This window comes from Ambystoma mexicanum, chromosome 13 (assembly GCF_040938575.1).
Source record: "Ambystoma mexicanum isolate Mex_15411 chromosome 13, UKY_AmexF1_1, whole genome shotgun sequence".
NCBI lineage: Eukaryota > Metazoa > Chordata > Amphibia > Caudata > Ambystomatidae > Ambystoma > Ambystoma mexicanum.
This window is the reverse complement of record NC_090938.1, coordinates 578352638-578372842: the sequence shown is the minus strand read 5'-3', so window position 1 is coordinate 578372842 and position 20205 is coordinate 578352638. Positions and strand designations below refer to the sequence as shown.

Here is a 20205-nt window from a genome sequence, read left to right as displayed (position 1 = left end):
GGCTCCGGTAATGCTGCTACTATTGGTGTCATCTTGGTGTGGGAGGGCGTGTGGTAGGTGGGTGGACGCCTTTTATGCTGTGTCAGACTGCATTGAGTCCACCTGTGCTGATTGTGTGCACCTGTGGCTCTAGGAACCACTGCTCAGAGTTCTTTACTCCTTCTCTGAGATGCCTGTATGTACTCCATGCCGGTAAGGTACTTTACGGCCTTGGGGATGCTGTAATTTAAATGTGCTACTTACTTGGAATCAGCTCCGGTTTACGCCATGCCGTTAATTACGGCATGGTGGGTCGCGCGCGCGACCCAAGACCGTAAATTACGGCATAGTAGTTTACGGTGCCGTAATTTACGGTCTGAGGGGTCGGAATAGCGTGGAGCGGAAAACCATGCCGGTAAAGCATTACCGGCATGGTTTGGACCTTACCTCCAACCTCGGAATGACCCCCTTTGTTATAATCGTGATACTTTTAGATTTAATAATGCTTGAATGCCATTTTCTGAAGAACTGTGCATACATTCACACTTCAAACGTATACTTTTGTCCCTCTATATTTCTGAAAATGAAAGTGACAGATGGCAGGTCCACAGACCACACGTTGGGGCCTCAACACAGAATGTGTCTGATATTTAGGAATGCATGAAAGGGTTTTAACTCCCAGCCTCTTGTGCCTAAAGCCAACTCCTCTTACTGCTCACAAATCATTTCTGTAATTCAGGGACTTGAGAGGTCATAACTGTGGGAACAGAGATGCAAGGGCCAAAGAGCCACTCACAATCTGTATTACCCTCATTGTGTGTATAGTACTAAAATCCTCGACTGAGCTCTTTCTTAGGCACTCAGCATAACATAATGTAACATGACATAACAATCTGAGGTGACTGTACATATGTTGATTTTGTATACACTAAGATTGTCTAATTCCTTATAAACTAAAGTATAGTTCCCCCTGCAATCAAGGACTTCTGTTCCGTTCCTCCAACTGAAAAAAAGACCCACATGCCATAACTGAGGGTTAACACTACACTTTGAACTGGCAGCTTACTGCAAGATAGAGGTGTTTACAAATCCGTAGCATAAACTACTTACAGTACTTGCTGGTTTAACCAGCCTGCAATGTGAAAACTAGGTACAGAGTTTTTTGTCTAGATATTATAGTAGTGCTGCGTTGGTTATGTTGTAAGGGTTTTTAACCATATCGTTACTTACAATACTATGGCCAATTCAGGAAAATGTAGGGCAGGGGAGGATTCCCCCAAACCCAAGTTAAAATCCTACAGAAAATAATATTGGTAGTGTTATTTGTGTTTTTGTTGAAGGACTGGGCACCGTTTTGTGCAGAGATTATGTATAATGAAAGCAATGAGAGAGAGCAGAGGCAGTGCCAGTGTACAGCAATTTTACTTAAGAGCATTGCTGGATTGAATGACATAGACCGGGTGGTGAACGGGTAAGGGTTGGGACATAAATCAGGCATGGGGATTGGGGAACATTACATTTTTAACATGGAGAAGCTGATGCTAGTAGTGACATGTTTACAGATTACAGAGTAGTCCTGAGGCCTGAATACAGGAGAAGTGGGTTGTGTGGTTAGTTTGGGTAGGAGGGTGGGGGTTTTAGGCGACTCCTTCCCTTTTGGAAGGTGGAGCTTAAATTACATTTTTGAAAAGTTCCACTGAAGAGATCCTCAAGCAGTTATACCCCTGCACTGTCTTCTGGACGGCTCTGACCCAAGACACATTTTGTTTTGAATCCATCACTTCCTTTAGGTAACTGGATATAGTTGAAGCCTTGTTAGTAAGATAATTTAGCAGGCTACATGCCCACCCAAAGGCTTGCAGATCGCAGATGTTACTCCCTCTGTCAAAACGTAATTTCTGTAATCAGAAAGCAGGAGTACACATTATTGAGTATAATAGGTCCTTTCAAATGCACCTTTAGATATCTCAAATAGTGTATGATGTATAAAATAGTTTTATTCATATTATTATTAATAGTACTAGCTGTGCCACGTTTTTGCACACGGACATAGCTCTTGCTTTCTCCCTGTACATCAACAGGGAGGAGAACAATAATATCTCGGGTGGCGGGAGAGGTGTTAGTGATATTTGCAAAAGCAACGTTTAAAAAAATAAAAAAGATATTCATTTCTGAAGAGTACTTCCGTATATATTTTAGTCATAATAACTTTACACTTTTCTTATAGAGCAAAAAATAAAACCTAGAATACAATATAAATAATTTTCTGACAGAAGACTATCATTTCAAGATGGACATTTTGGTACACTTTTATTACACTCTTTCAAAATATCGCTGCGATAAAGAGAAAGAGGATAAATAACACCATTGAGGGTCCGCGCCTGATTTACATAAAATCAAAGTGTTTTTTGGGGAACATAAAAATGACCACAGTTCTTTATATTTAACAAATATTTCTGTGATAAAAGGGTTGTTAGCTTGAATCCCTAAGCAATGCACACTGCACATGATGCTCAAATTATATTTCACAACACTCACCCTAACATTCAAACGTTTGTAACATAGAACCATTTTTAGTGAATTTTTGCAAGTTGGTAGTTACTCCTTAGAAGAGTTGAAATTCAACCTTTGAACCTCGTAAGGCCATCTGAGACCCTCTGATATGATATATGATATGGCATTTGTAACGCGCCTATACACAAGTGTTTCAAGGCGCGACGAGGCGGGGGAGGGGGAACAAGGGGAGACAGACAACGATCTTACTAGGCCAGGTGTCATTCAGATCACGCAAGTTCAAAGGTAGAGGGGAAGGGAAAAGTGCAGGGGGGGAAGGTAGAGGGAAAAGTGCAGTACAGGGTTATAGCATACAGGATAAATAACAAGGGCCAGCTGGTGGCAAGTGCGAGGTAAGTGCAGACAAGTGCTGGGAAGGGGGGCTGTAGGGATACAGACACAGTCCCGCAGTGCAGGTGTTGCCAGGGAGGCAGTACAGGGGAGAGTGGCTGGGCCAAGGACCGAGAACGGTGAGTGGCCCAGTTGCAGATTCAGAGCAGTTTCAGTAATTTTAGCAGGGGAGAGGGGGAGAGAAAGCGGAGGCAAAGAGGAAGGTTTTGAGGTGCTTCCGGAACCGGAGATGGTTCTCCTCAAGTTTCAGGGAGGCAGGAAGGCTGTTCCAGAGGGAGGCCCCTGCAGTGGAGAGAGATCTGCCCTCAACTCGTTGTTTGGAGAAGCGGCTGACCCTGAGGGAGTTGGAGGCGGATGAGCGAAGAGCACCAGATGGAAGATATTTAGGAAGAGAGAGTTGAAGGTATTTTGGCCCAAGGCCCCAGACGGCCGGGTGGACAATGCAAAGGGTTTTGAACTTGATCCTCGCAGTCACTGGGAGCCAGTGTAGTGATTTCAGTCCTGGAGAGATACGGTCCCTGGGCTTGAGGCCAAGGACAAGTCTTGCAGTCCTGTTCTGGATGAGTTGCAAAGGGCGGAGAGTAGAGACGGGCAGATTTAGGTAGAGGCTGTTACAGTAGTCCAGCTTCGAGAGAACCAGGGCTCTAGAGACAGTGAGCTTCTGGGGGAAGGAGAGGAAAGGAAGGATACCTCTGAGGAGGTGTAGTTTGTAGTGTGACTTCTTAGAGACGTCGGATATGTGAGGAGAGAAGGAGAGTGTGGAGTTGAAGATGACCCCAAGGTTTTTTGCCTTGCAGGTAGGAGCAGGAAGAGGGCCAAGAGAGGCCGGCCAGAGAGCTGTAGGGAAGGAGGGAGTGGGTGTGCCGATGAGTAGAATCTCAGTCTTACTGGTGTTAAGGCAGAGGTCGTTGGCGGAACACCATTCCTGGATAGCATAGCAGAAAGACAGTCAGAGATGAGGGAAGGAGAAGAGGAGGCCGAGGGTAGCCTGAAAATGAGCTGGGTATCATCCGCATAGCACTGAAAGTTGGGGCAGAAAGCGGTGATGCAGTGGGCAAGAAGTGCCAGATACTGGTTGAACAGCCAGGGAGAGAAGTTAGAACCCTGGGGGACACCACAGGTAGAGAAAAAGATGTCAGAGAGGAACGACCCCAGTTGGACCTGGGAGGGTCGATTTGAGAGGAAAGAGGTCAGCCACGCCAGAGCCTGACCAGTGATACCCAGGTTATCATGGAGACAGTTGAGCAGGATGGTATGGTTGACAGTATCAAAGGCAGAAGAGAGATCAAGCAAAATGAGAACACATGGAATGTTAGAGTCAAGGTTCGAGAGCAGGTCCTCAGGGATGTTCAGGAGAGCGGTTTCCGTGCTTCTGGCAGCTCTGAAGCCAGACTGATGGTCATGAAGGCTACCAACAGATTCAGCATGGAGATTTAGCTGGGAGATGACCAGTTTCTCCAGGAGCTTGCCCAGGAAGGGAGTGATAGAGATTGGGCGATAGTTAGCTGGGCAGGAAGGGTCGGAAGAGGGTTTCTTAAGAAGGGGGTGCACAAGGGAGTGCTTGAGGGGGGATGGGAAGACTCCAGAGGTGAAGGAGTGATTGCAGAAGTCAGCAAGGGCAGGAGCAAAGGAGTCGATGTGGTTCTTGATAGTTTTGGAGGAACAGGGCTGGACCTGTTTTGACGAGACTTTCATAGATCGGACTTGTCTCAAAACCTCATCAGCAGAAAAAAGGGGAAAGGCATAGAAGGAGAGAGGAGGGGTGGCCTCAGAAGGGCCAGAGGAAGGGGGGGGAGGTGATAGGAGGAGAGTGAGGACAGGATGTCCTGAGTTTTTGAAATGAAGTGAGAGGCCAGTGCCGTGCAGAGGGCCTGGGAGGGGATAGGAGAGGTAGAGACTGCATCAGGGTTGGCCAGCTCCTTGCAGATTTTAAAGAGTTCGGCCGAATTGTTAGATGCTGCAGTGATGCAGGCTTGGATAAGGGCTCTCTTCTTGGTGAGAACGGAGAGCCGGTATTGCCTTTGGAGCAGGCGACAGGCCAGTTTGTCAGAGGATGAACATGAAGCACGCTATTTTCCTCTCTGCCACCCTGCACTTGCGTTTAAGGGTGACGAGATCCGAGTCATTCCAGGAGTTACATTTGGCTTTGGGCTTCAGGCGGATTCTCATGACAGGGGCAAGGATATCAAGAGTATCAGATATAGCAGAGTAGAGAGTGGAGAGGGCTGTGTCAGGGTGGGAGTCACCCGAAGGGGGAGGAGGGGGCGACAAGGTGGCAGCGAAAGCCTCAACTGACACTCGCTTCATGGGTCGGATGACTGAGAAGGAAGATGGCAGTGATGAGGGTGGCTTTGCCTGTGGGGTAGGGAGGGTGAGGTGGGAGGAGAGGAGAAAGTGATCACTCCAGGAGAGAGGGACAGAGAGGGGAAGGTCAGAAAAGATCAGGGCATCAAGAGTGTGCCCTGCAGAATGAGTGGGCCCAGACAGGAGAATAGAGAGTGAGAGAGAGTCGCAGAGGTCACGAAAGAGTCCAGAGGGGGGACAGGAGGCATCCAGGTGGATGTTGAAGTCTCCAAGAAAGAGGAGTTGAGTGGTTGAGGACAGGAGTGAGGAGGAGAGGCCTGCCCACTCGGAGAGGAAGGAGGAAATTTGACCAGGTGGCCGATAGATAGTAGCCACGGTAAGGGAATGGCTAGAGAGAGAGAGAGTTGGCAGACAAGACATTCAAAAAGAGGAGTAAGTCTGCGTGGGAGTAACAGTGGCAGGAATCCACTCGGGGAAGATAAGGGCCACACACCCCCAGCACGGTTGGGCCTGGGCACGGAGAGGATCTTGTAACCGTCAGGTAGGAGTGTGTCAAAGCTGGTGACAGAGCTGGCCGTGAACCATGTCTCAGTGAGACCGAGTACGTCAAGGTTCAGTTCCTCAAGAAGGTGGCCGATATCAGAGGAATGTTTGACGGCAGAGTGAGAGTTAAGGGCAGCATCAGCGCTGAACACACATTTTGATAAATATATGCCAAGGAGGTATTTGTAGACCACATGGAGGTGGGTGAGAATGAGACTTCTGGGGGCTCCTCACGAGATTCAGGTGTGTTGAGTGAATTGGATTTTCAATCAAAAGTAGATTGTAGAGCTCCAGGTGTGACTGCTGGGCAGCCCCTCCCACAGGATAAAGGTGAATGCCCAGTAGGGGTGTCCTGGGAAACTACAGAAATGGAAGGAAGGTTTACCCATGTCTTTTTACCATTGACTTATTCTGGTACTGTTAGCAAATGTAGATGTGACCCCTGCCCTCTGGTTTGAATAAGTGTTAGAAATAGCCACTCAGGGTAGAGAGCTGCTGCTGGTCTTTTTTTTGGCCAAACCGTCTGATTACTCGAAGGGTTAAAAGGCATGATAGTGTTGGTTCCAGCTTGGACTTGGCATTTGAGGGTGAGATGGAAACCGACAGGGATTCTGACCCCACTGAAGAGTTTGAAGAAGGGCAGGAACATGGGGAACGTGAAACTCTTTTGTGTGAAGAGGGTGTGACTTCCCTTCCTGTAACAGTACCAGGTCTCCTAAGAGGCACTGACTTTGTTTGTCGTTCCTATTCATTTAGTGACCCTGTGGGATGGCTTTGCAGGAGGAATGGGGAGGTACCCAGGATTCCCCAGGGATGGGGTGGAGGTGGAAAGGGGGTATGAGTTCCTCTGTAAGCCTCAAGAGGAAAGAGAAGGAGGATGACGGGCTTGGCTCTTATGGTGACTTGGCTTCTGTGGAACCTTTCCCCTAGTCACGGGCCAGGTTCAGAAAAAGGTTCTGATTCAGGAGTGCTGGTCGGTGTAGTACAAAGAAGAGCAAGAGCTGTATCAATGCAAGGCCTGATAATGGAGTTTTCCCTCCCCTTTAATCTTCAGGTTACTAGCGTCTGCTATAAAGCCTGGAGGCATTCCTTTTTACTTAGGGTGTGTATAAAATTGTATGTATCTTGAATAGACTGCCTTTTAGGTACTTTTCTTTTCTGTGCAGTCTTTTGAACTAGTTTTGATGCTGAAAATAAGGTTTACTTGAAAGGCATGCCAGTGGGGTCGGTTTGCCACTTTCCCTGGGTAGAAGTTTAGTCAGGTCTCAGGGCAAGAATGGCTGTGCACATGCTCAGATCCAAAGACACTGACATCCTCAGAGAATTATTCGAATAGGATGAGTGCTTCATATCTGGGAAGCCTTTAGGGATCACAGTGTTGAATTAAAAAATATCATTAATTGCATGTGTTCTTCATAAATCATTTTGAAATGTAGGAAATGTATTGCTTAACTGAAGAAATAGGGTATCAGGTAATATTATCCCCATATATATGGTCGCCGTAAATAATATCACCGGGAAAAGGTTGTGGTGATATTATATGGGTGACCATATATATGGGGACAGGGGCAAAAAAACAAAAGAAAAAAAAAGTTTGGGGGTTGCGGGGGTGTCCCCTGCATGTTCCATGTAATAATGTCGCCACAAAAAACGGCCATTTTTAAGCGAGATTTTTGTGGCGAGATTATTACATGGAACCAGAAATAGGCAGGTGGAATCTGCCTCCTGCAGAATGATTTTTAAGAATGCTTTGACATGCAGAAGAAATGAAACCAAACTCCTCTGACGAATAAGGTGCCACATAATGTGCCCCAATATACAAAGGAGTTCTAGGGCACTCACAGTTTGGGTAAAAGGTCCTTCACAATGAAAGACATCAATCCATTAGTCTCTTGGTCACTTAGATGTCAGCTTCCTGGTGAAGTGAAGACTTTAAGCTTTGCATCTGCAAAATGATATCGATGCCGAGACAGACATCTACTCAAGCATTTCCATTACAGGCAAGTTATTTCAGTATTTAGGCCGGTGGGATGCTGTCCATAGTGACCGTGAAGACCCAAAAACCGACGCTTGACAATTGGAATGGAATGTTCCCACATTTAAATGCTTAAAGACATGTTTTTTTCTGTACCAGTGGACAATGCTGACGCGCAAATGTGACATACGAATTTGTACAAAGTTCATTGTGCAATTGGTAGCCCTACAAAATATCCCCACCAAAAATATCGCCGTACATATGTCCGTTTGTCTCGCCATAGGCGATATTTTTTGGGGGAGTAATTTGTGGGAGCGGGGGTTGCCGGGGTGTCCCCCCGCACATTTTAAAATAATGCCGAGGTTGCGGGGGTGTCCCCCGCAGGGTACATGGGTCAATATTGCCGCAAAAATATGGCGACATTGTTGTATCGCAATATTTTTGCGGGGATAGTAACACATGGAACCGTGCAATCGGAGGGTAAATATGTCTATCTATGCCCTCAAGCAGTGGCGCCCCCAGCCATTTTTCATAGGGGTGGCCTGATGAGGCCACATGAAATCTTGGGGTGGCACACCAAAACAAACACATAACTGAATTTCAGGAAATCTCTTATGGTGATGTAGTATATAGTCCAGTTGAAAACTATGTGTATATGAGAGAACGAATTGCACATGGATATAGTTCCATGGATTATTTAACAGTTAACTAATTAATGTATCTGATGAGCATAGACTAATACCAGTACCACATTCAAGCATGCACACAATCCCAAAATACAGCCCACGAGACACCAAACTCTAAAAATCCTTATGCTACAAGTAAAACACTCCACACACACATAGACCAAAAAATAAACTAAATTATAACAACGCTTGCTACCACTAATAGGGAATCCACATAGTTTCTCCTCTTGTATTCATGCACAGCCCATCCAAAGTGCAAAGAAATATGATATGCCATAAGTGCAACTAGTCAACGTGAATTCACTAAACATAACGCAAAAACATGCCGATGTTACATGTTGCTACCACACCAGGAATAGACCAGCCAAATCTGAGTGGCTACTCAAGTAGATGTACTTAGTGTACAAATTAAGTGTGGAGCCACTAAAGACCCAGCTAGCAGGGAATGTTCCACGTGGAGTAAAGATCGTGGAAGAGAACAGCTGAATTATCCTGTTTTGTGGAAAGGGACAGTTGCAGAAAAGGAACAAAGAATGGCGAATCTGGGAATAACACCTCCAGCCAAGTTGTTGGACAGCCAGGGAGAACCCATTACAGAGTGGGAAGACTTGTTCAAGTTTTATTTACTAGCAATGGGTGGCAACACATTTTCGGATGGACCCAAACATACCACATTAATGAACTGCTCGGGCAAAGAGGCAGTAAGTAAGCCTTATTAAGAATACCTCGGATCTACTTCCAGCAGCGCAAGGTATAAAAGCAGTGGTGGCTAAGAAGAACAAAGCTCCAAGTGCTCAAGGAAGTCCATTAGTGGGAACAAGCTTCAAATGTGCTTGTTTCCAGTATGAATTCATAGGTCACATGGTGTCGGACCCAGATTGTTCAGCAATAAAAGGGGTGTGCTGGAAATATAGCAGGAGAGGACAGTTTGCTAAAGTGTCACAATCATATTATTCAGGGAGGAAGCAACCCGGACAGAAAGCTCGAGTGAACATGGATGAGGCAAGAGATTATTCTATGGTGGTGGTCAGGGGGGTATCCAGCATTGCAAGAGTGGGGGTGTGAGCCACTGAAAAAGTCCTGCTACTTTCCCCCCAAATGCAGTGCCTTCAATTCCGTACGGTCTCACTCGCACCCCCAATCCACCCACACCTGCCCCAATCTACTTTTTTGGTAACATTAGTGGCCGATGGTATTTTAACACAACAAAAAAAAGAAAATTGCAGAATCATTACAGATGCAGGGAAGTCATCTATTAGAGCTCTGTTCAGGCTCTCTGGGCAAAATACATGAAAACCTCCAAATGTGCATAAGGATTACACCAATAGAAATGACTTGACAGAAATGGAAATTTCAAGGAATATCATCAGTCTTTGATACTTGGAGGTACCATGGAAGTGCCTTTAGAATAAGGTGCCATAAGCAAGCACTTGCAACCACACCAAAAGATATTCACATCATGACAGCTCTGCTGAAATGGAAAGAACTGTACTCATGTTTGTATTAAGTAAAATGCATATCGTCGTTACAGAAACACTATTTTCAATTCAACAACAAAATAAAACCTCTACCTTTGGCGATGGTGAAATGAAGACGTAAACCACTGGCCAGACCCTGCACAATTGTTCCTAAAAGCCTTTTGCGCACAACAACCTACATGCAGTCTAGTTGAGGATGGAAACTCGGAAATAAACACAGCCTGGCTGGAAGCATGAGCCAATGCAGAAATGCGCATGTCCAGGCTCAGGATGTGTTTATTTCCGGGTGCGTATGCCGCCATTTTGCTTAGGCCTGCGGTCTGCTTTTCTGCGTTTCTGCAAGATGAGTGCCCGTTCAAGTGTTCTCACCTTTCGGCTTTGTTTAGTGTCACAGTGGCCTCTCAGGTTCTGAGGATCTAGGTATGCACAGTGTGCTTATTCCGATACTTATTGGGAAGCATTGCAGGATCGTGGCTGTCATGGGTAGTCATTGCATGCACAGCCATGTCTGCAGTGAAAGCAAGGCTCATTTCTTGCAGCCATCTGTGGGTGGAAGTGCAAATTCCCAATTTTGAGATATACTGTACAGATGTTCCAATTTTTAAATGGAATTTTATTGAATTGCTTTATCCCACTTATACATCTTAACCTGTGTTTGGGTCAGTGCTTGCTTATAATTATGCATCAAGAAACATACATGCACTTTTCCTAGTACGTGCAGTGCAGATGCAGCGTGGTAATAAACATGTTCTTATAGTGCTCTCAGCATCACTCTTTGGTTCCAGTTCTGAATTGCTTTCACTTGGGTTCCCTACCCAAACCAGTTAAATAATTAAATATCCATTATCCTTCATGATGGACAGGTTGGTACTGCATATCTATATTGTTTGGGGGATAGGAAAAACTCTATAGTAAAATTTACTTTAGTTTTCATGTAATGCTTGATACAGGGTTTAAGTTATTTTGAATACTCCCAAGTGTGCCAAATGAGGGGATTTAGGACAAGCGATATAAGGTGATTTGCCAAGAATCACATAAATTGCTTCAGTGGAGCTGGCATTAGAACTCTGGCCTCCCTGTTCATACATCAATTTAGCAGCCCTTTGTTGAGTAAAGGTACAAATAGGAGACATCAATGCTATCATTTACATAGGCCGGGTGGATAGCTCAAGGGCAACTTGACAACATACATAGCAACACAGGTTTGGATCCTGGTCTTGCACTTAGAATACCTCTCTGGTGTAAAGCGCGTTATAAAAGAATAATTATAAAGATACCCTGGTAACACATGCTCCCTACCGTCACCCAGGGATCTTTTTATTTTCCCAAGGGTATCATGAATTCAGCTATGGTATGCATTTTGTAGATAGGTAGGTGTACAGGGGCCTTCACTACATGTTGAGTTGTAGTATTCGTGCTGAAGATTCTTTATGGTCCCGTTTGGCAGGGTAGATTGCAGTTTTCAGTGCTTGTGACTAATGGCGCCTCCCCTGTTCAATGGGCTAAAAGTTTGCACAGCTGAAGCAATGACGACCTGCTCAATGCCTGTGTGTGAGTGTTTGGGGGCAGAGGTGCATGGGGGTCTTCACTTTTAATCTTTCCTACTGTAGTCATTTCATAATCTTTCCTGGTATGTTTTAAAAAAAGATAGTTTAAAACCTGAGAGGGAAATAGTCCACATGGCCGTGGTGCTTGCGGCATGGAAGGGCCTGTGTCTGGATGGGATGGCAAAATGGCCTTTCACCCAGAGCAACAACAAAAACGTTCACTGCCACAGCTCCAGTGCTTATTCTCGTGTGCACTCAGTACTAACAATAATTTGTAGCGTGGAGTGAAGGGTTTCATGTTCATATATCTCTATGTAGTGGGCTGAGAGAAAGAGGGTGTTCTGGAAGGACAACAGCATAAATTCAAATCTCAGCAAGTTGTTTGTTCAGAATATAGAGGGACCCAACTCGAAAGGAAAATGTAACTAATTTAAGCCGTGACTTGGACGGTGTGGGGACAGTCACTTTCCCTGCTCGTGCTTTCTCCCCCCCCCTCTGTAGTCGCTGAATCCCCAGTCCACCTGCTCTTGCTTCCTCCCTCTCATCATCTTTTGTGTCCTCTCTCCCACATGATGCCTTTCTACTTCTCCACCTCAGGCCCTCACTCGGGGTTCACTGACTGAGCATGTGAGATCAGTCAGCAATGGGGGGGCCACTATCATACGTGCCTCTCTAACCCCGGGCCGAGGCAAAAAAGCAAAAATAAAAAGACATTTCTTTTTGCACCAAATTGTGCATGTTATTTGTCCATGCACAGTTCAGGGCGGAAAAAAAAATATTATTTTGTTTGCTTTTTTGCAGGGTGGCCGATGGGGGGGCCAGCATTTTTATAAGGGTGGCCATGGCCCCCCTTGGCCACCCCCTGGGGGCGCCCCTGCCCTCAAGACATGCCGGTTGCACTTTTAGGCAGAAGGCTTCATTCATTTTATTATGGAGGATGATCACCAGCTTAAAGACATTGCAGGGATAACAGTTTGGGTGATTTTGTATGTATTTATTTTGTAATTAATGGCAATTAAATGAATTGCTGTAATTTAGCGAGGAATAATGCTCACGAAGTAGCTGCGTTTCACTGAGGGCACCTTATAAACAAACAAATAAATCAATTAATACATACGGTGTATTCTACCTAGTTGTTTTATCTGAGAAAAATACATGAAGGGATTAACTGTATTGGAATGGGTCCGTGTATGTGATTATTAAAAACAACTGTGAATGTAGATGATATTAATACATGTGTGGTATTCCTTACAATAGTTATAATGTATACATTTGTATCAAACAATCAAAACACTAAGAAGAAATAAAGAAATAAAAATAACGTAAATTAAATACACTCTTTCATAAATAAAGCAACAGTGAATGAATTGTTAGTCTATTAGGTTTTTGGCCATATCTCCCATTGTGAAATTACGTGGCATTCAACAGTGGGGTTACGTACCTGTAATATACTTTTATGGTGTATGTTCCCAGATTACAGAATTGGTCTCTCTAGAATTCTAGATTACCTCCTTTGTGGTAGATAATCCTAAACGATCCCATGTCAGGTGCGAGTACTGATTCCAGACGCGTTTTTATTTATTATCTATTTTTTGCATTCTGGTTCTTGTAGTTTTATGTTAAAATTACAAATGCAGGACTACAGGTTGAAAGAGGTAAAGAAAAATCAGGACCCTACAGTCTACTCACCTAATAGAGGGGAGTCTAGATATCCCTAATGATGTAGCCAGTGAAATTATGTTTGTGAATGTCTCTATACAAGTTAAGGAAAGGAAAAGTGTGGTTAAGGGAAACAGACTGTATGATTGTATTGTGACAGGCAGTGCTGTTTGACAAATGCGTTCCCTTACTCCTCGCAGCTCGGTAACACTGTATAGTTGGCCTAAATACATTGTTCAGTCTATTTAATGAATGTGTGTAAACAAATTTGAAAAACGCTGCATCTACTTGATGTGTACATTTGTCATTTTTGTCTTTCTCTGTAGCAAAATCCGAGATCGATAATAAACCTCCCAAGGTGTTTCTTCACCATCATGTACAAATGAAAAAACTTCAGGTATGTGACATTGCTTACAAAAGAGGGAATGAGTCATAGTCGTACCTACTTGGTTTCATTGATCAAGTAGTGCAATTGTTGTCAGAAGTAGAGTGGATAATCTGATATATGGGTTGTCAGTGATATCATCTGAACAAAAAACTAAAAAATGTGAAGGTAAAATGGTTGCAACAAAAATATTTAAGTGGAAAAAAAACACTACAATTGAAAATAAAATATTGGGCAGCAACAGAGGTATAAGTATCACTAAAGAAAATTGCTGAACTGTGACCACGGCAAGGAATAGGAAGTAGGCAGACAAATTGGTAGGAGGGCAAAAAAAATGGGTGCTCCTGAATTGTTTTTCATTTTGTTCGCTTTGGTAAAAACAGATTTCAATTTAGAGGTAACTCGTGTTTTGGCTGTGCAAGATTTTCCTCTTTGAAGCTCTACAAATTCTCTAAAAGTACTTGGGATGGACATTTAAAATGTTCTTTCATTGTTATTTCTTTTATGACATTGTATATAGTACAACAGTTGAAGCCTCTTTAAATGTGTAATAGTTTAAAGGAATCTAGTTGCACATTGGCTTCTATTTTCCAAAATCGTAAATCGAAGGGATTGAGGAAAGACCTGATTTTCTAATGTTGACAAATAACCTTGTCACATCTGCCTCTGAGGTGCTGATAATGGATTAAAGCGCTTGGGGAATAGCTGATGTTTATCTGATTAATAATTGAACACACAAAAAATGGAAAGTGGAGAAATATTAATAATACCAAACATGAATAACAATAGGAACGTAAATCCAAGAAATAAGCTCTTTGATTTCCCCATTATGGTTCTGCCATGGTTTTTATGAAGAGTGAAAAAGATTCATATTGTAATGTCTATGTGCTGCTCCACTTGTATAAAATACTTCCCAAAATGTGGCTCTGCAAGCTCTCCCTACACTATCCTCTATAGCCACTCGCGAGGCAATAAACAAGCCTCTCGAGTAAATGAAGAGCTATGCTTTGTGATGAATCCTGTGGAGTCACCACTAACCCAGGCAATGGTCTCCACCCATGTGGCCAGGGGACGGCAACCGCTAACTGATCCTGACCCTGGGGGTGGTAGTATGAGGGACGATCATGTGGTAGGAGACGGCTGTTGGCGGGAGGGATGACTCCATCGGATGAGACACAGTATTCTCCTCTTCCTACCCAAGATATCATAACGCCCAAATTCTTGATGGCTTGTTATCACCCCACAAATCCTCCTTTTTGAAGGACCCAGAAAACCCTTTCATTAAATCACTCAAAACAAAATCCCCTTCATATCTCTAACATACACAACACTCACATGACAACTCCTGTTTCTGAAGTAAGCCTCCTAAACAACATTGTTTTTAGAAATCCCATAAACTCAATGGACTTCAACTCCCATAACGCCTCAAGTACTGAGAGGAAGACGAGGAGGAAGGAGCTGATGCAGATTGAAAGAAACCCAAAATTGAATGTGCAGACCAGTTCTTTGGTTGAATCACAAATGACCAGGACATTTAAAAATGTCATCCACAGTCAAATTGAAAGCAGAACTGGAGAGGACTGTGCCTGAGAAAGTCAAGTGAACAGGCATATCCATGTGGCAGCTTGCCAATGCGAGAATCACGTACCGGTGTGGCAAGAAGGAAGGAGAAGGAGAGTCGCAGCAGGCACATTTGTAGGATCGTCAGAGTACCAGGAGCAGCAGAGGAGCACCCGGAGATACGACCATGCCGGAAAGCAGCATTCTCCAGTTCAGGTCACCACGAGAAGCCGGCGGATGAGCGCAGAGCTGAAAGGAGCACTGGAAGAAGACCTACATTGCATTGGAGGCCGTCCAGAGAGGACGCTTCATCGCAGAGACACGTCACAGATCTAGAAAGCTGTAAAGTACCGGTGAGTCTGCCAAGAGCCATTGAGGATCCTGGGGCATACCGACAGGCATGTAGACAAATTTATTAATTAAGAACATTTGAATACCGACCAGATAAGGTGCAAAGACAAAACTTGAACAAGTCCCTATGTCTGAGATGTCAATATGGGGAAAGTTCAAACAAGTGTTATCCTAAGCAAACAAATACTAATAAGATAAAGACAACGACAAAACTTGTACAAGTCCCTATGTCTGAGAGGTCACATTGGGAAAAATTCGAACAACTATTACCTTAAGCAAGTAAATAGAAACATAGTCAAATAATACAACTGTGGTATATCTGAAGGACAGTGAAAGTGATAAGAAGTCCTGGTGAAAGAAGGTCACCACACAGTTGACATTGGGGGGGAGGGAAGATACCTGGCAGAGAAGTACACCAGGGGATCTACAGGACCCCAGTGAAGGATTCCTGGAAGGGGATGTTTACAAGGCAATCAACCAGAAGTATAGAAACTAATAGGAGATTGTGCAAGCTACCTGGCAGGGGAGTATACCAGGGGATCTATGAAGCCCATAAAGAAAGCCTGGCAAGCAAATATACCAGGCATTTGTTTAATTGAATACAACTTTTAAAACGGTGGCAAGATACCTGGCAGGAGAGTATACCAGGAGATCTAAAGAACCCACCAAAGGATTCCTGGCAAGGGAGTATACCAGGAGGACCATTCAAGTTGTAAAAGGAAATTGTGAAATTGAACAAAGACTTTTTGTGATAAGATACCTGCAAGAGAGCATAGCCAGAAATCTGAAGAACTCACAAGAAGACCTCTGATGAAAACACCCATCAGATAAGCTGCCAAAGTGCAAGAGAAGTTAAATAATATCTTGTATGGGATTTCTCATCTGAATAAGAATTCTTGTAACTCCAGTACAAAGAAAATAAAGAAGCACAGCATGTTATAAGACCCTTTTGTGAATCCAGTACAGAGAAACCAAGGATGAGTTGAATGTTATGAAGTAAGTTGTTTACACAAGAACTTTCTGAAGCTAATCTAACGAACCAAGGAGACTGTTGTTTGAAAGAGACACTTTTGCCATTCTGCCTAAAAATCCAGTGGAAGGGAACCACCCTCTGGATCCAAAGGTTTCTCTTTGGAAAACTCATTTTCTGTTGGATGTTCTTATTTACTTATGATTGTGAACACTTTTTGCCAATCATAAATCACAGACATTTGCTTGCACCCTTAGTTGTTCATTTCTAGGGTGAGAGCCACATTAGAATGTTTTTGCACACACATTTCCTAGGCAGGGAAACTCTCCTTAGGATAGGGATAGAGAGGTGTTCATCCAACCCATTTTTGTTTAATAAAAAATGCCTGATAATGAGAAAATTACAACTTTGTGTTCATCTCTCATTTCTGACCCCTCACAGCTTTTACTGCCAAAACAACAAGGCAGAAGCTGTAAAATGTAGTGAAAACATTAACAGCAAAAACATTAAAGTAGTGCAACTAATTTACCATTAGTTACTGTTCACTTCGACCTCTACCCTCAGGGGTCTGCTTTGTCTCCACTGCTGTTCAATATCTATGTTAACCCTTTCATGACATACTTACCAAGAAGGATGTTAAATTTCACTGTTAGGCGGATGACACAACTTTTTAAACTCACATGCTGTCCTATGTCAGATAATAAAACTGCGTCTGACTTTTACATGCCAGTTAACACCTGGATGCAGAGTGATTGGATCAGTCTTAAAACCAGTAAAACTGGGCTGACGCCAGTACACCCTCGTGTTTACTTCCACGTTTTGACTTCCCAGTATCCCTTCCTAGAAAATTGTGCCATCACAAAGTTAAACAAAGTTAAGTCTTTAAGTATATATCCCAATACACTATTAGAGTTTTGTACTCAAATCAATATCTCCTATTATTATTCGAGACATTTTAAACTGATTTCACTTTATCTCTCTTCTGACCATCTGACCATTGGGTCAAAGCTGGACTACTGCAATTCGTTAGATGCTGGGTTACCTTAATCCCTCAGTCATAAACTTCAGATTCTGCAGAATAACACAGCTAGCATTGTTAGGAACCTTGCCCATCACACACATTACACCTGTGTTAAGGCATCTTGACTGGCTGCCAGTTTCAGCGGGAATCTCATTCAAAATAGCCTCTTTGGTGCACAAGTGTCCCTATGGAAAGATCCCCATCTACCCCACTAACAGATTAAACAATTATTCCACTAACAGACAACAACAAGCTGCTATGCTCAGACTCTTGACTTTTCCCAGATTTAGGCTTAACTTAGCTGGCGGCAGATATTTCTCTGTGCAAAGCTCTAAAATTTGGAATAAACTCCTGTTCTCCCACATGTCTCAACCAGACTTAGGAAAATTTAGAAAACCCCAAAAAACCACCTTGTTCCAGCTTCATCTGTTCTGCTAATATGTGACTATTTTAGATTCTCTTACTTTGTCCAGCAGCGCTCTCATGCCCGTGTGTTTGAGCACTTTACGAATAAATATGTACATACATGTAAACATTCTTTGGCCATTCCCCACAATAGAGGCAAATGTACTGACTTTAACAAGCTAATTCTGAACCTGGAAAACAAGTCAAATTACTTTTGTGATTTGCGCTCTCCGGAACGCAATGTATTGGGTGAGAAAGAGTTCTCAGCATAGAGCATCATCACACAATCACAGCTGGACATATTTGATGTATGGGGCAGAGTGCATTGCTAAATGTTTCAGCACAAGACTGAAAAGTGGGGACAAAGTAGCACCCTTATTTTGTCCCCACCAGCAGTGGGACAAATTCAGATTTACAGCTAGGATGAAGACCCCATTTCCAAGGATTTAAGGGCAGTGCAAAAGGCAACCCCAAGGTTCAGTCTCACCAGACAGATGGGCCCATTGCATTCAATGTAATCAACAAAGCCCAATAATACCTTTGGACTTAGGCTTTCTTTCAAAGCAAAAACAAAGAGGTGATAACTGGAAGGTTTAGAATGAATCTTAATCTCTGGCATTGCTCTGGGCAACCCTCCAGACCATTGTGCTTTGCCTGCCAAGCCATTAGAGAAGGGGAAAGACCATATGCAAATCAGGCTTGGTCCCACCCTAAAAGGGGCAGTCCAGCCAAACTGTTAGGTGACATCCCTTCTGAACAAGACCACAACCGTCCCCAAACATGTTTCGGCCTTGTTGGCCTCATCAGTGAGGAGTAGCTTAGGTCTCTAGGCCCTGCCGGCAAAGGGCCCACGTCTGGGCATACCCGTCCCACGCTGGGTGACAAAGCAAAAACAAAGAGGTGATGGCTGGGTGAAGGTTTAGAATGAATCTTAACCCCTGGCATTGCTCTGGGCAACCCTCCAGACCATCTTTCTTTGCCTGCAAATCCATTAAAGAAGCAGAAAGGCCATATGCAAATCAGGCTTGGTCCTACCCCAAAAGGGGCAGTCCAGCCCGAACTGCTAAGTCACATCCCTTCTGCACGAGACCACACACATCCCAAAACGTGTTTCGGCTTTGTTGTGCTTCATCAGTGAGGAGTAGGTTGCGTCTCTAGGCCCAGCATGCACAAGACCCACATCTGGGCATACAGGTCTCACCGCCTAGGGTTTGTTTCAAGCACTAAACACTATTTAGTACGAGGTATAAGTGGCATCCGCTATTAGTTTCTTAATAAAAAACAACCTGGACCATTGTGTAAGGTTGTGTACTGTGGGTAATTTGTGGGCCTCCTCACTTCTTTTCCCAATATATCCTCCTCGCAGGTGGCCAAGGAAAGTCTATCGCTGCCGGATCCTGACCCTCGGTGTGGATATGCGAGAGAGGACTACCTGGGTGGAGGAGACTTGGGGAGAGGCACCCTTGGTTGAGATGCAGTATCCTCTATTTCCCTTTCATATTGAGTCCGCCATCCATCAGGACTTTATAGACTATTGTCAGTCCCTTCCCTATTTTTCCCATACATCATACCCCAATAGACACCAGTTAGGTACTGGGATGAGGAGGAGTCAAGCAAGAGCAATGGGAAACTCCCAAGCCAGCAGTGAGTGGTCTAGTCATTTTTGGACTAGTCAACCGGGCAGAGGTTTAAAAGCAGCAAGAATGGGGACAATGGTGTCAGCTGTGGAAGCAGATCTACAGACTGGCAGACGGAGTGCTTGAGAACCCCGGTGAGATGCAGAGCATATGCAGTGGGAAGCAAGGCTGAAGGAAGCTGGATTCCTGTGGTGGACTATGGAAAAAGAGCCGACGTGACCAGGCAAAGCTTTGGAGTGGGACCCAAGCTGCGAGAGACGCATCTGTGGTTGAAGCAAAACCACGGAGAGCCGCTGTGGAGACAGAGTGAGGCACTGCATGAGAGAGAGCTTGTGCTGGCCGGATGCCTAAATGTATCGCCGTAAGCACAGAATGGTGAGCCAACCAAAGCAGGCGGACACCGGGACAGCAGGCACGCATGTCAGACCTGTGAGAACTGTAATGAATGCTGATCCAAATGAAAGCAAGTACTTTTGAATAACGATCCGAATGAAAGCAAACACTTTTTAATACCTATCCGAATAAAGCAAGCACCACTGTAGTGAACCCGTAGGCCTATTTAAACGAGGTAGTGTTCTGTGTGGTGGATGGGGATGCAGAAGTTACTCATACATCAATGATAATGCTGACTCAGGAAGTTGGCAAATCTTTAGCTGTTTTATTAAAAATGATCTAAAACAGGGTGTACAACGGACATCAACCGACGTCTCACAGCATATCTCTCAACCCATTTCATAAAAAACATTACTTTTATAGCACAAATTCATCATATGTGACGTGATACTATGTGGCAAAATAAGA

The 20205-nt window shown here is 44.1% G+C and overlaps 1 protein-coding gene across 1 annotated transcript in view; it reads left to right on the top strand.

Annotated features, from left to right (window-relative positions):
- The window catches only part of CFAP97D1 (CFAP97 domain containing 1), a 624049-nt gene that overhangs the window by 267104 nt on the left and 336740 nt on the right, over positions 1–20205 (top strand). The window contains exon 2 of the mRNA XM_069634404.1: positions 13402–13472. Within this exon, the coding sequence (XP_069490505.1) occupies positions 13402–13472 (71 nt within the window). The remainder of the gene's footprint in view (positions 1–13401; positions 13473–20205) is intronic.